This window comes from Gorilla gorilla, chromosome 4 (assembly GCF_029281585.2).
Source record: "Gorilla gorilla gorilla isolate KB3781 chromosome 4, NHGRI_mGorGor1-v2.1_pri, whole genome shotgun sequence".
Taxonomy (NCBI): domain Eukaryota; kingdom Metazoa; phylum Chordata; class Mammalia; order Primates; family Hominidae; genus Gorilla; species Gorilla gorilla.
The window spans coordinates 52,073,352-52,096,925 of NC_073228.2; the positions used below are offsets into that span (position 1 = coordinate 52,073,352).

At 41.8% G+C, this 23,574-nt stretch overlaps 1 protein-coding gene across 3 annotated transcripts in view; it reads left to right on the forward strand.

Annotated features, from left to right (window-relative positions):
• TOP2A (DNA topoisomerase II alpha) overlaps nucleotides 1-14,875 on the forward strand; it is a 30,078-nt gene extending 15,203 nt beyond the window's left edge. For 2 of the 3 annotated variants that reach the window (XM_004041770.4, XM_063706407.1), the window contains exons 20-35: nucleotides 366-514; nucleotides 2,344-2,575; nucleotides 2,762-2,896; nucleotides 3,016-3,216; nucleotides 3,358-3,553; nucleotides 4,301-4,392; nucleotides 4,495-4,659; nucleotides 4,791-4,874; nucleotides 6,957-7,139; nucleotides 7,879-7,969; nucleotides 10,705-10,857; nucleotides 11,101-11,224; nucleotides 11,332-11,375; nucleotides 11,803-11,937; nucleotides 13,235-13,434; nucleotides 13,752-14,875. In XM_004041770.4, coding sequence (XP_004041818.1) covers nucleotides 366-514; nucleotides 2,344-2,575; nucleotides 2,762-2,896; nucleotides 3,016-3,216; nucleotides 3,358-3,553; nucleotides 4,301-4,392; nucleotides 4,495-4,659; nucleotides 4,791-4,874; nucleotides 6,957-7,139; nucleotides 7,879-7,969; nucleotides 10,705-10,857; nucleotides 11,101-11,224; nucleotides 11,332-11,375; nucleotides 11,803-11,937; nucleotides 13,235-13,434; nucleotides 13,752-13,880 — 2,313 coding nt within the window. In that variant the 3' untranslated portion in view covers nucleotides 13,881-14,875. The remainder of the gene's footprint in view (nucleotides 1-365; nucleotides 515-2,343; nucleotides 2,576-2,761; nucleotides 2,897-3,015; nucleotides 3,217-3,357; nucleotides 3,554-4,300; nucleotides 4,393-4,494; nucleotides 4,660-4,790; nucleotides 4,875-6,956; nucleotides 7,140-7,878; nucleotides 7,970-10,704; nucleotides 10,858-11,100; nucleotides 11,225-11,331; nucleotides 11,376-11,802; nucleotides 11,938-13,234; nucleotides 13,435-13,751) is intronic. The other variant, XM_055388176.2, reaches the window with a different exon arrangement.
• The last annotated feature ends 8,699 nt before the right edge of the window (nucleotides 14,876-23,574 follow it).

Consider the following 23,574-nt stretch of genomic DNA (forward strand, 5'->3'; position numbering starts at 1 on the left):
AGATATAATAACAATTTAGCCAGCGGCCAATACACACACAGCTATAGAATAAAGTGATACATGCTAGAATAGAAATGAACACAGCATTGTAACACAAAGGAGGAAATATTTCATTTTGCTGAGGATAAGGAGAAGAACTATGCCTTCAAAGTTGAGTGGGATTTAATAGAAATTGTTGGACGGCAGCCCTAAACTTGGAGCCAGAAGTTGTAGGTTCAAGTACTATTTCTGCCATCTATTAATCTGAGGAAAGTCTCTAAACAACTAAACCTAACAAAATGTTACAGGATTATAGTGAGGTTAAGTCATAATAATGTATTTGTATTAGTAAAAGCCTCAGCTTAATGAATCTTTTTTCCCCACAGATGTCACTAATGATGACCATTATCAATTTGGCTCAGAATTTTGTGGGTAGCAATAATCTAAACCTCTTGCAGCCCATTGGTCAGTTTGGTACCAGGCTACATGGTGGCAAGGATTCTGCTAGTCCACGATACATCTTTACAATGCTCAGGTAGGTATGCTTTCACTTTCTAGTGACTTGCCATTTCCAGTTTTGAAACAATGTGAGATTTAGTTGACCAAAAATACAAAAACTCAGTTAATCAGAAGATACTGGCATCTAGTGGCAGAGGCCAGGGGTGAGGCTTATACAGGAAAGCCCCCCATAACAATTATCCAGTGCAACATGTCAATTATGCTAAGGTTGAGAAATCCTGATGTAGAGCTTGGGACTGAGTAAAGGAGACTTTGATTCTTCCTAAATATCACAATTGAAATTTTACTCCTTTACAAGCCTATGGAAAGTATATTATGAATGGTCAATTTTCAGCTGTCGTCCCAGTCACCCTTTCAGTGGCATTCAAACAGTTACTAATTGCTCCATCCTTCTTGAAACTCTTTATTTGGCCTCTATGACTGTAGACTCTTCTGGTTCTCTTTTACCTTATTAGCTTTCTCTGCTGGGTCCTTCTCACCTTCCCAACCTCTAAATACTGGCCCGTTCCAGGGCTCCTTCATCAGATCTCTTTCCAATGCCTACACTCAATTCCCAAATGATCTCCCATTCATCCGTTCTATACCTTTAAATCTCCAGTCTTGGTCTCTCCCCTGAACTCCCAACTTTTATGTCTGACTGCCCTCTTAACATTTCCCACTTGGATATCTAGTTAAGTATCTCAAACATAAGTCTAAAACCAAATCCTTAGTTTTCCTGTCTCAGTAAATGGAATGCCATGCCATCCTTCTAATTGCTCAGGCTAAAAACCTTGTCACCCTTGACTCCTTTGCTTGATACTTAACATCCAGTTCCTCAGCCAATCCTATAGGATCTGCATTGGAAAAATACTAAGCCACCCCCATCTCATCTAAACTATTGTAACATAATATATCATCTTTTCTTAAAGCAGCCAATTATTTTTTAAAAAATAAGTCACTCTGATTCAGAACCTTCAACTGCTCAGAGTAAAATCTAAAGGCCTATTTTAGCTAACCAGACATTATGTGATCCGTGTCCCCACCTTCCATGTCTTTTGATTCCTTCTCATACCATCTCCTCTCCAGCCACACTGTCCTTGGCCTATACTCAAACATACCGAGCACATTTCCTCTTCAGGGCCTTTTACTTACTGGTTCCTTTGCCTGCAACACTCTTTCTCTAGATATCCACATGGCTCAGTCCCTCAGTTTGTTTTTTGTTTTTTGTTTTTTCTTTTGAGACGGAGTTTTGCTCTTTTTGCCCAGGCTGGAGTGCAGTGGCACAATTTCGGCTCATTGCAACCTCTGCCTCCTGGGTTCAAGTGATTCTGCTGCCTCAGCCTCCCGTGTTGCTGGGATTACAGGCACACGCCACCATGCTCAGCTAATTTTATATTTTTAGTAGAGATGAGGTTTCACCATGTTGGCCAGGCTGGTCTTGAACTCCTGACCTCAGGTGATCTGCCTCCCTCAGCCTCCCAAAGTGCTGGGATTACAGGCACGAGTTACTGCACCTGGCGCCCTCAGTGTCTTTTCTCTGCTCAAATGTTTTCCTATCAGAAACGGCTTAACTTTCCTTAGCACCTCTTCAGTCACTTACCTACTTTTTCTTCTCTTGTTTATCCCACCACCTAACAAAATATGTGTTAATTGCAAACCTCTACTGGACTGTGAGCTCCTTGAGGATTGAGACTTTATGTCCATGTGCGTGACACATAGCAAGTGCTCAATAAATATTGTTAAATGTATATTAGTCAGCAAGTAAAACCAAGATAATTTTCATATATAACACATGTCCTTTCCATAAAAGTTAAGTGTCAAATTCAGTATTTTTGTAAAATAACATTCTTTGTTTGTTTTCTTTAGCTCTTTGGCTCGATTGTTATTTCCACCAAAAGATGATCACACGTTGAAGTTTTTATATGATGACAACCAGCGTGTTGAGCCTGAATGGTACATTCCTATTATTCCCATGGTGCTGATAAATGGTGCTGAAGGAATCGGTACTGGGTGGTCCTGCAAAATCCCCAACTTTGATGTGCGTGAAATTGTAAATAACATCAGGCGTTTGATGGATGGAGAAGAACCTTTGCCAATGGTAAGTATTCTGTGTGTGTTAAGAGCCTTAACTTTTCCTTGGGTTTCAGTTGAATAGATTGTATGATTAAAGATGATGCAAACATAAAATTTAATTTCATACTTTAGATTTATTGTTAAACACTGTTGTGATTTCCGTCTAGTATCACATTTAGAAAACATACTGTTTTTTTAAATGCCAATTTAGCTTCCAAGTTACAAGAACTTCAAGGGTACTATTGAAGAACTGGCTCCAAATCAATATGTGATTAGTGGTGAAGTAGCTATTCTTAATTCTACAACCATTGAAATCTCAGAGCTTCCCGTCAGAACATGGACCCAGGTAAATAATTGTGGATTTCTTTTTTAGGTTTGTGATCAAAAGAAACACCTTTTGTACTATTGCTGTTGACTATTCAGAAGCCTATATTTTAGAAACTTTAGGATTATTTCTTTCTTTAGACATACAAAGAACAAGTTCTAGAACCCATGTTGAATGGCACCGAGAAGACACCTCCTCTCATAACAGACTATAGGGAATACCATACAGATACCACTGTGAAATTTGTTGTGAAGATGACTGAAGAAAAACTGGCAGAGGCAGAGAGAGTTGGACTACACAAAGTCTTCAAACTCCAAACTAGTCTCACATGCAACTCTATGGTATGTATTTGTTTTGTGAGATGTACACGTTTCAATTTATATTAAAGATTAATATCAATTTTAAAAGTATATCTTAGTCTACCTTTATAAAGTTTAGCCAATTTGTCTGTTCTTGGCTCTAATCTTGTTTTCCTTTTTCAGGTGCTTTTTGACCACGTAGGCTGTTTAAAGAAATATGACACGGTGTTGGATATTCTAAGAGACTTTTTTGAACTCAGACTTAAATATTATGGATTAAGAAAAGAATGGCTCCTAGGAATGCTTGGTGCTGAATCTGCTAAACTGAATAATCAGGCTCGCTTTATCTTAGAGAAAATAGATGGCAAAATAATAATTGGTATGTTTTGGGAATAATAACTGCTTACTAAAACTCTAGTTACGCCAACTTTCTTTAAACATTTTTGGTGAGAGTAATGGTGGAGAAAGAGGCAAAATCCATTTAATTCACCTGGTCACTTATACACGCATTTCTTTAAAATATCTGATTAGGTATTTATAGTTTGAAAGAGATGATGTTTCCTTGACTGAGCATCTTGAGAAATCAAGATTTAGTTGACAATTAGACATGAGGAGAATAGAGAGCTAGAAGACCTTGCATAAACTGATTGACCAAGAGAATAGATACACTAATCGTGTCTACAGGAACAGAAAATAAAAGAGACAGAGAAGAGATAATAAATCTGATGGTAAAAAAAAAAAAAAGGCAGGAAGATTACAAATGGTTTATACTGTCTGGGTGTGGTGGCACATGCCTGTAATCTCAGCACTTGAGCTGGGGAGGTCAAGGCTGCAGTGATCCTAGGTAGTGCCACTGCACTCCAGTCTGGACACAAGAGTGAGAGAGACCCTGTCTCCAAAAAACATGATTTGATCATAGCCTCATATATGATTTGACTGCCCCCTTGTGGTAATTTACATTTGTCAATGGTTTAGGGAGACTTGCCTGTATACCGGGATATACAAATTTATGCAAGCACGAAGACAGTTTAATTTCCAGTTTTAAACTTTTGACTTGTGTAAAACCTTATCCCCTTCCTAAAATATTACTCAAAATCATTATCTCTGTTTACTTTTTTAAAAATAGAAAATAAGCCTAAGAAAGAATTAATTAAAGTTCTGATTCAGAGGGGATATGATTCAGATCCTGTGAAGGCCTGGAAAGAAGCCCAGCAAAAGGTAATCTTGGGTGGCACTTTTCTATATTGTTAAAGACTATGTATTGTACAATGTTTATGTTTCACATTTTCTAATAAAGCTAGATTTTAATTAATCCTTTAGGTTCCAGATGAAGAAGAAAATGAAGAGAGTGACAACGAAAAGGAAACTGAAAAGAGTGACTCCGTAACAGATTCTGGACCAACCTTCAACTATCTTCTTGATATGCCCCTTTGGTATTTAACCAAGGAAAAGAAAGATGAACTCTGCAGGCTAAGAAATGAAAAAGTGAGTTGATAGTAGGATGGTACTTGCTGCTTAGTTTTGTTCTATTCTAATGGTAAAAGTAAAATTGTGTGTTGCATGAAAATGCTGCTTGTATACATATATTAACTCAATTTTGTAATTATCTTATGAAGGAACAAGAGCTGGACACATTAAAAAGAAAGAGTCCATCAGATTTGTGGAAAGAAGACTTGGCTACATTTATTGAAGAATTGGAGGTGTGTAGTTTATAATGCCCATGTTAGAATTTTTATTAATGAAATAATATATTCCAGCAGTATACCTTTGTCAAGATAGTTCACAATTGGCAATAAAAAGAAAATAAGAGGCATAAGGATAAATTCCAAATAGCGTATAAAAGAACAGATTATTGGCCAAGTGCAGTGGCTCACGCTGGTAATCCCAGCATTTTGGAAGGCTGAGTTGGGTGGATCACTTGAGGTCAGGGGTTCAAGACCAGCCTGGCCAACATGGTGAAACCCCATTTCTACTAAAAACACAAAAATTAGCCAGGCATGATGGTGCATACCAGTTACTCAGGAGGCTGAGGCAGGAGAATTGCTTGAACCGAGAGGCAGAGGTTGCAGTGAACCGAGATCACACCACTGCACTCCAGCCTAGGCAACACAGCAAGACTCCGTCTCAAAAAAAAAAAAAAAAAAAAGGGGGGGGGGACAGATTATTAAATACTACTTAGAATACAAGGCCGGGTGCGGTGGCTCACACCTACAATCCCAGCACTTTGGGAGGCTGAAGCAGGCAGATCACCTGAGGTTGGGAGTTCGAGACCAGCCTGACCAACATGGAGAAACCCTGTCTCTACTAAAATTGCAAAATTAGCCAGGTGTAGTGGCACATGCCTGTAATCCCAGCTACTTGGGAGGCTGAGGCAGGAGAATCACTTGAACTCGGGAGGCGGATGTTGCTGTGAGCTAAGATCGCACCATTGCACTCCAGCCTGGGCAACAAGAGTGGAACTCCGTCTCAAAAAAAAAAAAAAAAAGTACTATTTAGAATACAGTAAATGATACCAGGAGACTGCCCAGACATTCAGACATTTTTGGACAAAAAAAGAAAAGAGCAGGAGTTGATTTTTGATAAAGGGAAGAACATATTAGGACTGAGAAGATAAAAAGAGCTTAAATGTGGAAGAAGACCACCAACCCAGTCCCCCAAGTCAACTTAAAAGGACAAAGCCACAGGGCATGGTGGTTCATGCCTGTAATTCCAGCACTCTGGGAGGCTGAGATGGGCAGATCACTTGAGGTCAGGAGTTCGAGACCAGCCTGGACAACATGGTGAAACCCTGTCTCTACTAAAAATACAAAAATTAGTTGGGTGTGGTGGCATCCGCCTGTAATCCCAGCTACTCAGGAGGTTGAGGCATGAAAATTGCTTGAACCCAGAAGGCAGAAGTTGCAGTGAGCCGAGATCGCGCCACTGTACTCCAGCCTGGGTGACAGAGCAAGACTCCATCTAAAAAAAAAAAAAAGGAGAAAGCAGGGCTATCCAGATGGTTTCAGAAGGTTATTTGTTACTTAAATCTTCCTAATAACATTTGTTTCTCAACATTATTTTAACATAAGAAAAAAGGCCAGCACTGTGGCTCACACCTGTAATCCCAATGTGCTTTGGGAGGCTGAGGCAGGAGGATCACTTGAGATTAGGAGTTCAAAACCAGCTTGGGTAACATAGCAAGACCTCATCTCTACAAAATGTTTTTTTTAAATAGCCAGGCATGGTGGTGTGGGCCTATAGTCTCAGCTACTCCGGAGGCCAAGGTGGGAGGATCACTTGAGACCAGGAGTTCAAGGCTGCAGTGAACTATGATCATGTACCACTGTACTCAGCCTGGGTGTCTCTTAAAAAAAAAAAAACACCAAAAGCTTTATTTCTTAAATTTAACATGCAAATTTGTATTACTGCACTTCAGTATAGATGTCTAGCTCATTGTAATCAGTCGGTTGGATAAGTGTGCATCACTTCCTTTCATATTTTGTATGTGAGTTTACAAATATATATGTATATACATGTTTTATTTTTAGTTTCTCCCTTGTTTTCCTCAAAAAGGTTAAGTGGTAGAATCAGGAATAAAACCCAGTCCTTCTGTCTCCACACCTTCCTTTTCAAGGTGTGTTTTAATTACATCTTCACTATTGTTGATAGTATACTAGGTTATGGAGCAATTTATCACTAGTTTTTAAGATGTAACAAAATGAAATCAGTTTAACTGTTGGGTGTTTAGATATTGTAATGTTTTTGTTAACATTTAAACTTGCTTTCTTATATCCCTTCTGTAGGCTGTTGAAGCCAAGGAAAAACAAGATGAACAAGTCGGACTTCCTGGGAAAGGGGGGAAGGCCAAGGGGAAAAAAACACAAACGGCTGAAGTTTTGCCTTCTCCATGTGGTCAAAGAGTCATTCCACGAATAACCATAGAAATGAAAGCAGAGGCGGAAAAGAAAAATAAAAAGAAAATTAAGGTAATACTCTTGTGGTGGCTCACGCCTATAATCCCAGCACTTTGGGGGCCAAGGTGGGTGGATCACTTGAGGTCAGTGGTTCAAGAGCAGCCTGGCCAACATGGTTGAAACCCTGTCTCTACTAAAAATTAAAAAAATTAGGCGGGCATGGTGGCAGGCGCCTGTAATCCCAGCTACTCGGGAGACTGAGGCAGAAGAATCGCTTGAACCCGGGAGGCAGAGGTTGCAGTGAGCCAAGGTCACACCACTGCACTCCAGCCTGGCCAACAGAGCAAAACTCCATCTCAAAAAAAAAAAGAGGTAATACTCTTAAAAATATTATGCATAAAATATTGATGCATATGTCCACTTAAAATTGAAAAAAAAATGTATAAAATTTTGTTGTTGGTGTTGAGATGGAGTCTCGCTGCATTACCCAGGCTGGATGCAATGGCAGGATCTCAGCTCACAGCAACTTCCGCCTCCCGTGTTCAAGCGATTCTCGTGCCTAAGCCTCCCAAGTAGTTGGGGGCACATCACCACACCCAGCTAATTTTTGTATTTTTAGTAGAGATGGGGTTTCACCATCTTGTCCAGGCTGGTCTCGAACTCCTGACCTCAAGAGATCTGCCCACCACGGCCTCCTAAAGTGCTGGGATTACAGGCGTGAGCCACCGCTCCCAGCCAAAAATGTATAAAATCTCTAATCCCATAGTTCAGAATTTATTCTATATCCAACCCTAACTTTGCTATCTTTTAGAATGAAAATACTGAAGGAAGCCCTCAAGAAGATGGTATGGAACTAGAAGGCCTAAAACAAAGATTAGAAAAGAAACAGAAAAGAGAACCAGGTATTACAACATTTTTAGAAAAATGGTATAAAGTGAAGATTAAATTGTGTTTGTTACCTAGTACATTCCACTAGATGTTCAAAACCTTTTTGTTGAATTGAGAAACGTGAAAGAGGACTGTATCTGAATTCTACTTGGACCTCTTTTTTTTTTTTTTTTTTTTTTTTTTGAGACAGTTTCACTCTCGTTGCCCAGGCTGGAGTGCAATAGCACAATCTCGGCTCACTGCAACCTTCACCTCCTGGGTTCAAGCGATTCTCCTGCCTCAGCTTCCTGAGTAGCTGGGATTATAGGTGCATGCCACCACGCCTGGCTGCTTTTTGTATTTTTAGTAGAGATGGGGTTTCACCATGTTAGTCAGGCTGGTCTCAAACTCCTGACCTTGTGATTTGCCCGCCTTGGCCTCCCAAAGTGCTGGGATTACAGGCGTGAGCCACTGCCCCCGGCCTGGACCTCTTTAATATCGTCCTTGGGATTTGATTCATTATAGAAAATATTTTGTAATGAAGTCGTTTGTTAATTTGAATTCCTTAATTGGGATCTAAGAAAATACCCAGTTTATTAGATTTCATTTTCTAGCCACTTACGAGGTTCTAGTATACAAAGTTTCTTAAGAAAAGTGACCACATATTAGTCACGTTTGTAGTATCTCTAGAGTTCAACATCATGCTTCGGATATAAATAATGTCCACTCAATGAACTGAATAGAATTAATAATTCTGTTAATCATTTGATAATGCCTTTACTGTCTACTTTTTTTGAAACATCTTTATTGAGATATTCACATGCCAAATTTGCCCATTTAACGTATACCATTTGGCTGGGCGCCATGGCTTATGCCTGTAATCCCAGCACTTTGGGAGGCTGAGGCTGGCGGATCACTTGAGGTCAGGAGTTCAAGACCAGCCTGGCCAACATGGTGAAACCCCATCTCTACTAAAAATACAAAAATTAGTTGAGTGTGGTGGTGCGTGCCTGTAGTCCCAGCTACTCGAGAGGCTGAGGCACGAGTATCGCTTGAACCCAGGAGGCAGAGGTTGCAGAGAGCCAAGACTGTGCCATTGCACTCCAGCCTGGGTGACAGAGCAAGACTCCAACTCAAAAATAAAAATAAAGTATGCCATTCAGTGGTTTTAGTATAGACAGTTTTAATACAATTTATTGCCCCCCAAGAAAACTGAACTCATTAACAGTCATTTGCCATTTGCCACCAACTCCTCTCCACTGGGCGACCACTAAAAAATCTACTGTCTCTAGATTTTCCTATTTGGGGCATTTCCTATAAATTAAATCACATAATATGTGGTCTTTTGGAGCTGACTTCTTTACTTAACATATTTTCAAGGGTAACCCATGTGGCAGCCCATGTATTAGTACTTCATTCTTTTTTTTCTTTTTTTTTTTTTTTTTTTTTGAGGCAGAGTTTCGCTCTGTCGCCCAGGCTGGCATGCAGTATGCAGTAGTAGTGAGATCTCGGCTCACTGCAACCTCTGCCTGCTAGGTTCAGGCAATTCTCCTGCCTCAGCCTCCCGAGTAGCTGGGATTACAGGCACGCACCACCATGCCCAACTAATTTTTGTATTTTTAGTAGAAACAGGGTTTCACCATGTTGGCCAGGATGGTCTCAAACTCCTGACCTCAAGTGATCTGCCCACCTCGGCCTCCCATTTTGCTAAGCCCATGAAGGTAGACCTCTGTGTTTTCTTCTAAGCATTTTATAGTTTTAGCTCTTACATTTAGGTCTGTGATCCACTTTGAATTAGTTTTTGTATATGGTGTAAGGAAGGTGTCCAACCTGATTCTTTGCAGGTAGATATCCAATTATTTCAGTACCATATGTTAAAAAGACTTCTTTCTACAATGTTTGTCTTCACCCTTGTCAAAAATCAATTGACTATAAATGTTAAGGTTTATGTATGGAGTCTCAATTCTGTTCCACTGATTGAGCTATATATGTCCTTGAGTATCTACTTTTTTTGAGACAGGGTCTCACTCTTGCCCAGGCTGGTCTTGAAATCCTGGCTCAAGCAATCCTTCTATCTCAGCCTCCCAAGTAGCTGGGACTATAGGCACTCGCCACCATGACTAGCTAATTTCTAAAAGTTTTTTGTATTTTGTAGAGACAGTCCTTTTTTCTTTTTTTGAGACAAGATTTCACTCTGTCTCCCAGGCTGGAGTATAGTGGCATGATCACAGCCCACTGCAGCCTCGACCTCCCAGGCTCAAACAATCCTCCTGCCTCTGCCTCCGCCTCCCTAGTGGCTGGAACCACAGGTGCACTCCACCATGCCCATTAATTTCTGTATTTTTTGTAGAGATGGGGTTTTGCCATGTTGTCCAGGCTGGTCTTTAGCTCCTGAGCTCAAGCGATCCGCCTACCTCACCCTCCCAAAGTGCTGAGATTACAGGTGTGAGCCACCGCACCCAGCCAAGACAGGGTCTTATATCTTACCCCAGCTGATCTCAAACCCCTGGGCTCAAGTAATCCTCCCGCCCCAGCCTCCCTAAGTGCTGGGATTACAGGCATGAGCCACTGTGCCCGGCCACATTTATTTATGAGATTAAGTGACCAAGCTATATGCACCACAAAAACAGAGACCATATCTGTCTCTTTTCACGATTGTATTCTCAGAACTATCACAGGAGTTAATAAATTTGAAGGATGGATGGATGATAGATGGAGAAAAGTGGGTCTAAGAATATATAAAGGTGATTTATTTCTATCTCCCCTCTAGGTACAAAGACAAAGAAACAAACTACATTGCCATTTAAGCCAATCAAAAAAGGAAAGAAGAGAAATCCCTGGTCTGATTCAGAATCAGATAGGAGCAGCGACGAAAGTAATTTTGATGTCCCTCCACGAGAAACAGAGCCACGGAGAGCAGCAAGTAAGGAAAACTAAAGAACATTATAGATAAACTGTAAGAGTGGAATGGCCAATATACTTCAGGGTACTTTGCCCCAGAAATTACTGTGTCTTAATAGAGCAGTAAATTATGTTAAAGCTTTGAAACACTGAAGCATCTTTCAGGAGATTTAAAAACTAAAATATTCATGAAATGTTATGTCAACCTATGAATTGTTTCTCCTACTACCCTCTTTGATTTTTTTGTATATGGTTTTTTTACTAGCAAAAACCAAATTCACAATGGATTTGGATTCAGATGAAGATTTCTCAGATTTTGATGAAAAAACTGATGATGAAGATTTTGTCCCATCAGATGCTAGTCCACCTAAGACCAAAACTTCCCCAAAGCAAGTATCTTATCTAATACGGGTTTTGTCATGATTGTTTCTAATATATTCTTTTTTGCTTGACACATTTAGAATTGGTTGTCAGGATATTTTTTTTTTAATTCTAGACTTAGTAACAAAGAACTGAAACCACAGAAAAGTGTCGTGTCAGGTATGTATTTAAGTAAAAGTAGTGAGACATCTGCCTTACTGGGACACTCAGATCCAACTGGGTTCTAATCCTGGCTACATTATCCAAGTACTTCCTTTGGAAATAAATTTGAGTTCTTATTAACATTATGTTGATACTGTTCACTGGGTTTAGTTTCATATGTAAATAGGTACTGCATTCAGTATACTAAAAGTAATCATAGTGCTTGCCAGGTACTTTGCTAGGTGCTAGAGATACAAAAAATAAAAACTGTTCTTGCTGATAAAAAATTCAGAAATTAGAACAAAGTTTTAAGAGTATGTTTTAAATATTCCAGAAAAGTCACATATTTGGTGTTTAAATAGGAATTCATACCAGGGACAAAGCAGAAAATGGATTTTCATGTGTTGCTTAAATGTACTATTTTCCTTTCCATTTGAAATAATAGATCTTGAAGCTGATGATGCTAAGGACAGTGTACCACTGTCTTCAAGCCCTCCTGCTACACATTTCCCAGATGAAACTGAAATTACAAACCCAGTTCCTAAAAAGAATGTGACAATGAAGAAGACAGCAGCAAAAAGTAAGCCTAAATCTTTGAGATGGGTTAATGTTGCAATTACCTAACTGGTTTCCACGTGTCAATTTCAATTTTTTTATTGCCAAAACTTACTATTGATATTACAGATTAATTGTTTTCCAATTGGAAGCAATTTCTTTTCGATCTTTATAATCAAAATTAGTAGTCAAGGCTGTTCCAAAACAGTAAGTTATCTCTATTGATTGTTCAGTTACAGATCAAACTCCTTGTTCTACTCTTTTCCCTCCTTCTCACTACTGCACTTGACTAGTCAAAAAACAAAACAAAAGCCAGGCAGAGTGGCTCATGCCTGTAATCCCAGCACTTTGGGAGGCTAAAACAAGAGGATTGCTTGAGGCCAGGAGTTCAAGGCTGCAGTGAGCTATGATCAAGCCACTGCACTCCAGCCTGAGTGAGAGAGCAAGACCCAGTGAGTTTCTCTCAGTATCAGGCTTCATCTAGTTCATTTCTATGACAAGGATAGGATTTATAAGCAATTGCAATGTTTAACGTAAAACGTATTCTTGAAATTGAATTAAGTTTAAGGCTGGGTGCAGTGGCTCATGCCTGTAATCCCAGCACTTTGGGAGGCCAAGGTGGGTGGATCACCTGAGGTCAGGAGTTCGAGACTAGCCTGGCCAACATAGTGAAACCTCATCTCTACTAAAAATACAAAATTAGCCAGGTGTGGTGGCACATGCCTGTAGTCAGCTACTCGGGAGGCTGAAACGGGAGAATCACTTGAACCCAGGAGGCAGAGGCTACAGTGAGCTGAGATCGTGCCACTGCACTCCAGCCTGGGCGAGATAGAGCAAGATGCTGTCTCAAAAAAAAAAAAAATAGAATGTTTAAGAATACTTTGATTCTCTATTTTCACCTCTCTTAGATTGTCTTTTCCTATGTTAAATATACAGTCATCACATTGCTGAAGAAAGTTCGCAATGAGAACAATTCATCTAAGAGTGGCTGTGACTAGGTCAGGCGCGGTTGCTCATGCCTGTAATCCCAGCACTTTGGGAGGCCGAGGCGAGTGGATCACCTGAGGTCAGGAGTTTGAGACCAGCTTGACCAACATGGTGGAATCCCATCTCTACTAAAAATACAAAAAATTAGCCAGGTGTGGTGGCACACGCCTGTAATCCCAGCTACTCAGGAGTCTGAGGCAGGAGAATCGCTTGAACCCAGGAGGCAGAGGTTGCAGTGAGGCGAGATAACGCCACTGCACTCCAGCCTGGATGATAGAGTGAGACCCCATCTCAAAAAAAGAGCAGCTGTGACAAATGCCTGTATTGAATTGCAGGTCAGTCTTCCACCTCCACTACCGGTGCCAAAAAAAGGGCTGCCCCAAAAGGAACTAAAAGGGATCCAGCTTTGAATTCTGGTGTCTCTCAAAAGCCTGATCCTGCCAAAACCAAGAATCGCCGCAAAAGGAAGCCATCCACTTCTGATGATTCTGACTCTAATTTTGAGAAAATTGTTTCGAAAGCAGTCACAAGCAAGGTGAGTGTTGATCCTAGTCAGTCCTTTTGCTGTAGATGTTCTGAAACACGTAACTAAGCCATTGCTCTTAAAAATTTGGCATATCTTTAAGAAAATTAACTCTCATAATCTGTTAGCTTTTACTGTACATATTTAGTTTTAACAAAGTTAAATATGCCACTTATTTGGGCAGTGGAAGAGTTGGCCTTAGATCTGCTTCTTATTACTTGGTAGAAATTAGAAAACTCCTTGAATATAGTGTCTTGATACATTTTTTTACATTACAATTATGTTGTCAGATTTACAATGTGCAAGTTACCTGGGCTTTTCTCTTTTAGAAATCCAAGGGGGAGAGTGATGACTTCCATATGGACTTTGACTCAGCTGTGGCTCCTCGGGCAAAATCTGTACGGGCAAAGAAACCTATAAAGTACCTGGAAGAGTCAGATGAAGATGATCTGTTTTAAAATGTGAGGTGATTATTTTAAGTAATTATCTTACCGAGCCCAAGACTGGTTTTAAAGTTACCTGAAGCTCTTAACTTCCTCCCCTCTGAATTTAGTTTGGGGAAGGTGTTTTTAGTACAAGACCATTAAAGTGAAGTAAAGCCCAAGTGTTCTTTAGCGTTTTATAATACTGTCTAAATAGTGACCATCTCATGGGCATTGTTTTCTTCTCTGCTTTGTCTGTGTTTTGAGTCTGCTTTCTTTTGTCTTTAAAACCTGATTTTTAAGTTCTTCTGAACTGTAGAAATAGCTATCTGGTCACTTCAGCGTAAAGCAGTGTGTTTATTAACCATCCACTAAGCTAAAACCAGAGCAGTTTGATTTAAAAGTGTCACTCTTCCTCCTTTTCTACTTTCAGTAAATATGAGATAGAGCATAATTATCTGTTTTATCTTAGTTTTATACATAATTTACCATCAGATAGAACTTTATGGTTCTAGTACAGATACTCTACTACACTCAGCCTCTTATGTGCCAAGTTTTTCTTTAAGCAATGAGAAATTGCTCATGTTCTTCATCTTCTCAAATCATCAGAGGCCGAAGAAAAACACTTTGGCTGTGTCTATAACTTGACACAGTCAATAGCATGAAGAAAATTAGACTAGTTATGTGATTATTTCAGCTCTTGACCTGTCCCCTCTGGCTGCCTCTGAGTCTGAATCTCCCAAAGAGAGAAACCAATTTCTAAGAGGACCGGATTGCAGAAGACTCGGGGACAACATTTGATCCAAGATCTTAAATGTTATATTGATAACCATGCTCAGCAATGAGCTATTAGATTCATTTTGGGAAATCTCCATAATTTCAATTTGTAAACTTTGTTAAGACCTGTCTACATTGTTGTATGTGTGTGACTTGAGTAATGTTATCAACGTTTTTGTAAATATTTACTATGTTTTTCTATTAGCTAAATTCCAACAATTTTGTACTTTAATAAAATGTTCTAAACATTGCAACCCATAGAATGCCTCTTTTAAAACACACACTACACCCTTTTCCTTATTCTAAAATATAGTCTTCACTTCCCTTTCAGAAGCATTCCAATCATATTGTGACAGACCTTACATACAGCCTCTGGCTAAGGTGATAAGTCCAAGAGATAGGCATTATGACCTAATTAAGGCCAAAGGCTCTTTATTGAGATTTTATACATGAGGACTAAGTTCTTCATCTCCACCACACTTGATCAGTAAATATGCATGTATCTCTTTTTTTTTTAATGATACCTTCCTTTAACAACTATTTTGATAACCTAGTCAACTACTTGATGGTATCAGTAAGATATATTGAGGCAACTGGCTAATCCATTTAGAAAAAAAATCAGATAAATCTCTTTCTTCACACCTTACACCAAAATTAAGTTCAAATAGATGAAATATTTAAATGTCAAAAACTATTTAAAAAGTAACTATAAAAAAAGTAATCTTGAGTTACAGAGGGATAAACTGAACAAAACCCAAAAGTAGTGTTGACAAAGATATGGAGGAATTAGCCCTTTCAAAGAAATCTGGGCCAGGCGTGGTGGCTCACACCTGTAATCCCAGCAGTTTGGGAGGCCAAGGAGGGAAGATTGCTTGAGCCCAGGAAGCAGAGGTTACAGTGACCAGAGATTGTGCCACTGCACTCCAGCCTGGGCAACAGAGCAAGTCCGTGTCTCAAAAAAAAAAAAAAAAAGGAATTTTGTTTGACAGAAGAATCAGACATGCAAAAAACTACATAAACACACACAAATATGAGTACAAGTAAATCTGAGTAAGATCAATGGGTTGCTTCAATGTAAATATTCTGGTTACTATATAATTTTGCAAAATTGGGAAATGGGCAAAGTATACGATGGATCTCCATTCTTTTTTTTCCTTTCAGAAAGAGTCCTTGTTTCTGATCCATTTCTTTTTTTTTTTTTTTTTTTCTGGGACAGAGTCTTGCTCTGTCGCCCAGGCTGGAGTGCACTGGGGCCATCTTGACTCATTGCAACTTCTGCCTCCCGGGTACAAACGATTCTCCTGCCTCAGCCTCCCGAGTAGCTGGCATTATAGGTGCATGCCACCATGCCCGTCTAATTTCTGTATTTTTAGTAGAGTCTTGGTTTCACCATGTTGGCCAGGCTGGTCTCAAACTCCTGACCTCGTGATCCACCCGCCTCAGCCTCCCAAAGTGCTGGGATTACAGGCGTGAGCCACCATGCCCGGCCTGATCCATTTCTTAAAACTATGTGAATGTACAACTATATCAAAACAAAGCCACATGCAAAGATGCTTATTGAAGTTGCTGTAATAATAAAATGGAAAATAACCTAAATGTCCAAAAGGTTAAAATGGTAAATATGGAATACCAGGTGCCTATTAGGAATGATCATGTAGGCCAGGCGCAGTGGCTCACGCCTGTAATCCCAGCACTTTGGGAGCCCAAGGCAAGCAGACCACGAGGTCAGGAGTTCGAGACCAGCCTGACCAACATGGTGAAACCCCGTCTCTACTAAAAATACAGAAATTAGCCGGGTGTGGTGGCGTGCACCTGTAATCCCAACTACTCAGGAGGCTGAGGCAGGAGAATCGCTTGAACCCAGGAGGTGGAGGTTGCAGTGAGCCAAGATCGTGCTATTGCACTCCATCCTGGGCAACAAGAGTGAAATTCCATCAAGAAAAAAAAAATGATCAGGTAGGCCAGGCACAGTCGTTCACACATGTATTCCCAGCACTTTGGGAGGCTGAAGTGGGAAGATTGCTTGAGCCCAGGAGTTTGAGACCAGCCTGGGCAACGTAGTGAGACCCCCATCTCTAAAAAAAGGAAAAATCAGCTGGACATGGTGGTGCATGCCTGTGGTCCAGCTACTTGGAAGGCTGAGGCAGGAGTATTGCTTGAGCCCAGGAGGCTGCAGTGAGCCATGATGGCACTGCACTCCAGCCTGGGCAACAGAGCAAGACTGTTTCAAAAAAAAAAAAAAAGAATGATCATCTATACTGTTTATTGACATGAAAAGATAGATGTTCACGACATTGCCAAGTGGAAAAAAGCAGATTACAAATCAAAGATGAAATCCCCATCTGGTAAATATGCCAGTTGTTTACAAAATAAATAGTGGGAGGAAAGTATGTAAACCCTTTTTAGAAAGTAAAAGAATCAAATATTTTTCCTTTTTTTTTTTTTTTTTTTTGGAGATAGAATCTCGTTTTGGCACCCAGGCTGGAGTGCAGTGGTACAATCTCGGCTCACTGCAATTCTCTGCTTTCTGCCTCCCAAGGTCAAGCAATTCTCATGCCTCAGCCTCCCAAGTAGCTGGGACTACAGGCGCCTACCGCCATGCCTGGCTAATTCTTTGTGTTTTTATTTGTGGGATTTTCTGGGGTTTTTTGTTTTTTGGGGGATAAAGTCTTGTCTTGCTCTGTCACCCAGGCTGGAGTGCAGTGGCACAATCTCGGCTCACTATAACCTCCGCCTGCCTGGTTCAAGTGATTCTCATGCCTCAGCCTCCCAAGTGGCTGGGATCACAGGGAATACAAAAAGTACAGTTAATTTTTGTATTTTTAGTAGAGATGGAGTTTCACCATGTTGTCCAGGCTGGTCTCAAATTCCTGACCTCAAGTGATCGTCCCACTTCAGACACCCAAAGTGCTGGGATTACAGGCGTGAGCCACCACGCCCAGCTTAAATTTTTTGTATTTTTAGTAGAGATGGGGTTTCACCATGTTGCCCAGGCTGGTCTCCTGAGCTCAGGCAATCCGCCTGCCTCCATGTCCCAAAGTGCTGGGATTACAGGCCTGAGCCACCGCGCCCGGCCAATAGTTCTCTTTTGAAAGTAGAAGTTTTACATTTCCTGATGAGTAAAGACCTTGCTAACTGAAAGTGGATAACGTTTCCTTGACTCTTTTTTTTCTTTTTTTCTTTTTTTGAGACAAGGTCTCACTCTACCATCCAGGCTGGAGTGCAGTGGCTCGATCTCGGCCCACTGCAACCTCTGCCTCCTGGGCTCAAGCGATCCTCCTGCCTCAGCCTCCCAAATAGCTGGGACTACAGGTACACACCACCACACCTGGCTAATTTTTGTATTTTTTGTAGAGGCAGGGTCTCACTATGTTGCCCCGGCTGTTCTGGAACTCCTGGGCTCAAGTGATCCACCTGCCTCAACCTCCCAAAGAGCTAGGATTACAGGCGTGAGCCACCATGCCAGGCCTATTCATTATTTCTTTTTTTTTTCTTTTATTTTTTTTTTGAAATGGAATCTGACTCTGCTGCCCAGGCTGGAGTGCAGTGGCACAATCTCAGCTCACTGCAACCTCCGCCTCCCAGGTTCAAGCAATTCTCCTGCCTCAGCCTCCCGAGTAGCTGGGACTACAGCCGCCCACCACCACGCCTGGCTAATTTTTTATATTTTTAGTAGAGACGGGGTGTCACCATGTTAGCCATGATGGTCTCGATCTCCTGACCTCGTGATCCACCCGCCTCGGCCTCCCAAAGTGCTGGGATTACAGGCGTGAGCCACTGCGCCTGGCCTTCGGCCTTCATTATTTCTTAAGCTACTGACACATTAAAGGATATAAAGATTTGCTAATAAACGGATAGTTTTATGTATTTAGACCCTTTATAGAATGTGGTTATTTCCTATGTGTATGAAACATTCCTTAAATACATATAAGTTACGAATTACAAAAGAATGGCTATTGAGAAAAGATTCAAAAGTTGCATTAATTGGTAAAGGATTCAACAGTAAGTTTACTGAGTCTTTTTTTTTTATTTTATTTTTTCCATGAGACGGAGTCTTGCTCTGCTGCCCAGGCTGGAGTGCAGTGGCACCATCTCAGCTCACTGCAACCTCTGCCTCCTGGGTTCAAGCAATTCTCCTGCCTCAGCCTCCCAAGTACCTAGGATTACAGGCGCCTGCCACCACTCCCGGCCTTTTTTTTTTTTTTTTTTTTTTTTTAAGATTGAGTCTCATTCTGTCACCCAGGCTGGAGTGGAATGGCACAGCTTCGGCTCACTGCAACCTCCGCCTCCCGGGTTCAAGCGATTCTCCTGCCTCAGCCTCCCGAGTACCTGGGATTACAAGCGCACGCCACCACACCCAGCTAATTTTTGTAGTTTTAGTAAAGGCAGAGTTTTACCAGTTTGGCCGGGCTGGTCTTGAGTTCCTGACCTCAGGTGATCCACCCATCTCAGCCTCCCAAAGTGCTGGGATTACAGGCGTGAGCCACTGTGCCCAGCCTGACCCTTTTTGTTTTTAAGATACAGTGCATCCCACTGTTTCTGCTGCAATGGATTTTTTTTTAATGATTTCTAGCCATTTTTCCTGAAACCCAAACAGAAAAATTTAATTCATTAACTTTTCATTCTTGAGTAATGGATACCTGTTCTTGCCTGTCCGGTACCCTTTCCTCAGTAATTTAGCTGTGGAAAAATATGTTAAAGTCCAAACGAAAACACTTAAGTCCAAAAGCATTCATTGAAGCATTATTTACACTGGTGAGAAATTGGGAACAACATAGATGTCTCACAATAGAAGAATTGGTTAAACTGGGCCAGGTACGGTGGCTCACGCCTGTAATCCCAGCACTTTGGGAGGCCTAGGCAGGCAGATTGCCTGAGCTCAGGAGACCAGCCTGGGCAACGTGTCGAAACCCTGTCTCTACTGAAAATACAAAAATTACCTGTGTGTGGTGGTGCACACCTGTAGTCTCAGCTACTTGGGAGGCTGAGACACAAGACTCGCTTGAACCCAGGAAGCGGAGGTTGCAGTGAGCCAAGACTGCGCCACTATAGTCCAGACTGGGCGACAGCAAGAGACTCCGTCTCAAAAATAAATAAATAAATAAATAAATAAAAGAAGAATTGGTTAAACTGGAACATCCTTACCTACAATGTATTGTACAGCCATTAGAAGTCATGTTTTTCCAAAACATCTAATACTACAGGAAAGTCCTCATTATGTTGGGTAGAGAGACAAAAGGATACAAAACTATTTAGTATCATTTTGTCAAAACTCATCAAATTATACATTATAAAATGATGCACTATGTGTAAATTCTACCTCAATATGGTGGGAGGAATAACTGTTATATACTATGAGGCTTAAAATATAAACCAATCCTTCTCAAACCTGTGCTTAAAAATTTTTTTTTTTTTTTTTTTTTGAGATGGAGTCTCGCTCTGTCACCTAGGTTGGAATACAGTGGCACGATCTCGGCTAACTGCAACCTCTGCCTCCCAGGTTCAAGCAATTCTCTGCCTCAGCCTCCTGAGTAGCTGGGATTACAGGCGCCCACCACCACACCCGGCTAATTTTTGTATTTTTAGTAGAGACAGGGTTTCACCATCTTGGCCAGGCTGGTCTTGAACTCCTGACCTTATGATCCACCCGCTTGGCCTCCCAAAGTGCTGGGATTACAGGCGTGAGCCACCGTGCCTGGTGCTTAAAAATTTTTTAGGGATCTTATTAAATTACAGATTATGATTCAGTAGGTCTGGGCTGGGGCCTGAGATTCTGCATTACAAGTTCCCAAAATGATGTCAATGCCTCTGGTTGCAGACCCTACTTGGAACAGCCAAGGTGCACATATCCAGTGCTTCTCAATGTATGATACCTGGACCAACAGTGTCAGGGACACCTGGGAGCTTCTTAGAAATTCAAATTATCAGCTGGATGTGGTGGCTCATGCCTGTAATCCCAGCACTTTAGGAGGCTGACATGGGTGGATTGCCTGAGGTCAGGAGTTCAAGACCAGCGTGGCCAACAGTGAAACCCTGTCTCTACTAGAAATACAAAAAAATTAGCTGGGCATGGTGGCGGGCACCTGTAATCCCAGCTACTCGAGAAGCTGAGGCAGAAGAATTGCTTGAACCTAGGAGGTGGAGGTTGCAGTGAGCCAAGATTTTGCCATTGCACTCCAGCCTGGGAAACAAGAGGGAAACTGTCTCAAAAAAAAGAAAGAAAGAAAGAAAGAAATTCAAATTATCGGCTCCACTCCAAAACTTCTGACTCAGAAGCACTGTTTTAACAAGCCCTCCAGTTAATTCTGATGCACGCTAAAGTTTCAGAACCACTGTTATCTGAATCCAAAGGCATTTTGCAAGTCGCAGCAAAATGTCAGCTGCTTTTATCTGGAGAATGAGATTTCGATGATTTTTGTTTTCTTTGTGCTTTCCTATAGTTTATAAAAATAAGTATGTGTTTTCTTGTCTGGGTGCGGTAGTTCACACCTGTAATCCCAACATTTTGGGAGGCCAAGACAGGTGGAACACTTGAGGTCAAGAGTTCGAGACCAGCCTGGCCAACATGGTTAAACCCCATCTCCACTAAAAATACAAAAATTAGTTGGGTGTGGTGGCACATGCCTGTAATACCAGCTACTCGGTCAGCTGAGACAGGAGAATCATTTGAACCCAGGAGGTGGAGGTTGCAGTGAGCCAAGATCGCACCACTGTACTCCAGCCTGGGTGACAGACATCAAAACCCTGTCTTAAAAAAAAAAAAGTTAATAGGGCATGGTGGCTTGCACCTGTGGTCCCAGCTACTCAGGAGGCTGAGGTGGGAGAATCCCTTAAACCCATGAGGTCAAAGCTGCAATGAGCCATGATCGTGCCACTGCACATCAGCCTGGGTGATAGGGCAAGACCTTGTCTCAAAAATACATAAATAAATACAGAGAATTGTTGAGTTTTGCCAGTCTCTTCTGTTGCGAGGAATTAAAATGCTAAAAAATTAGTGGGCACAAACTCACTTCTGGGTACCAGCAGGAAGGCTCACAAAGCTGCTCTCTGACCTACTGATAGGTGTCCTCAGTAGGACAAGTCATCTGTGGGAAATCAGGACAGTTTGCAAAACAACTGAGCTGCATGGCTAGAGGTCAACACAGAGTTACACTTTCACAATATTTAGCTTGAGTTCCCAACCACATCAAATTCATGCTCTTGGGGTGACTAAGAAATAATGATTTTCATTAAAGCATCTTCGGAAGAGCCTTGTTTTTTGTTTTGAGACAGTCTCACTCTGTCACCCAGGCTGGAGTGCAGTGGCACAATCTCAGCTCACTGCAACCTCCACCTCCCAGGTTCAAGCAATTCTCCTGTTTCAGCCTCCCAAGTAGCTGGGACTACAGGCGTGTGCCACCATGCCCAGCTAATTTTTGTATTTTTAGTACAGACGGGGTTTCACCATGCTGGCCATGCTGGTCTCGAACTCCTGGTTTCAAGTGATCCTCTCACCTCGACCTCCCAAAGTGCTGGGATTACAGGCATGAGCGACCGTGCCTGGCCCGACCCTTGTATTCTTTATTTTTCTGTTTGTACAACCCCCACTGCAAAAAGTTCACAAGCTTTGCAGCCCACCAGCCAATTTGCATAAGATTGGATAATTGTAACTCCTGATACTTCTAGAGCTGGTGATCAAGTAGCTCTTTCTGAAAACCACAAATAGGAATCAGTAAAAATAAGCCAAAGTCAAGCTGTCTTCAGATCTGGAATTACTTTTACTGGTCCAATGCACAGCAAAATTTCCAAAGACCCTGAGGCTTCTTGTCCACTGGTTTGCTGTAAAGGCTACAACTATCACCTGGAGGAGAGTGTAGGCAGAGAACTCAATCAGAAGACAGCAGAAAGGTATGACACTGAGGAGGGTGAATAGACTGCTTGTGCTCAGCAGTTGCTGGTCCACACTGCAGTTATGTGATAACGCTGAGCCTCGTGTCACTTTCCAAGGTCTGAAGCGGTGGCCATGAGGCAGATTAGCAGGTCCTTTACTTGGGTTGCAGCTTTATGGTAGTAACACCTTGTACAGTGCATAAGACTCCCTTCTGACACAGTAGATATGTCTTCAATAATTGAAAAATAACAGTGTGAAGAAAGAAGGCTGGCCAGGTGTGGTGGCTAACGCCTGTAATCCCAGCACTTTGGGAGGTAGAGGCGGACAGATCACGAGGTCAGGAGATCGAGACCGTCCTGGCTAACATGGTGAAACCCCGTCTCTACTAAAAATACAAAACTTAGCCGGGCATGGTGGCGGGCGCCTGTAGTCCCAGCTATTCGGAAGGCTGAAGCAGGAGAATGGCTTGAAGCCAGGAGGCGGAGCTTGCAGTGAGCTGAGTGAGATCGCACCACTGCACTCCAGCCTGGACGATAGAGCGAGACTCTTCCTCAAAAACAAAGAAAGACTGGGAAATGATGGCCAATATTCCTGCTAAGTGATACTCTGGCCAGAGGCAGTGGCTCGCGCCTATAATCCCAGCACTTTGGAAGGTGGAGGTGGGAGGATCACGAGCTCAGGAGTTCCAGACCAGCCTGACCAACATGGTGAAACCCCGTCTCTACTAAAAATACAAGAGTTAGCTGGGCATGGTGGCGCACACCTATAATCCCAGCTACTGGGGAGGCTGAGGCAGAAGAATCGCTTGAACCCGGGAGGCAGAAGTTGCAGTGAGCTGAGATTACGCCACTGCACTCCAGCCTGGGCAGCAGAGCGAGACTCTATCTCAAAAAAAAGAAAAAGAAAAAGAAGTTTTGGCCAGGCACAGTGGCTCACGCCTGTAATCCCAGCACTTTGGAAGGCCAACGGGGGCGGATCACTTGAGGTCAAAAGTTCAAAACCAGCCTAGCCAAGATGGTGAAACCCTGTCTCTACTAAACATACTAAAACCACCAATGTGCCGGGCACGGTGGCTCACGCCTG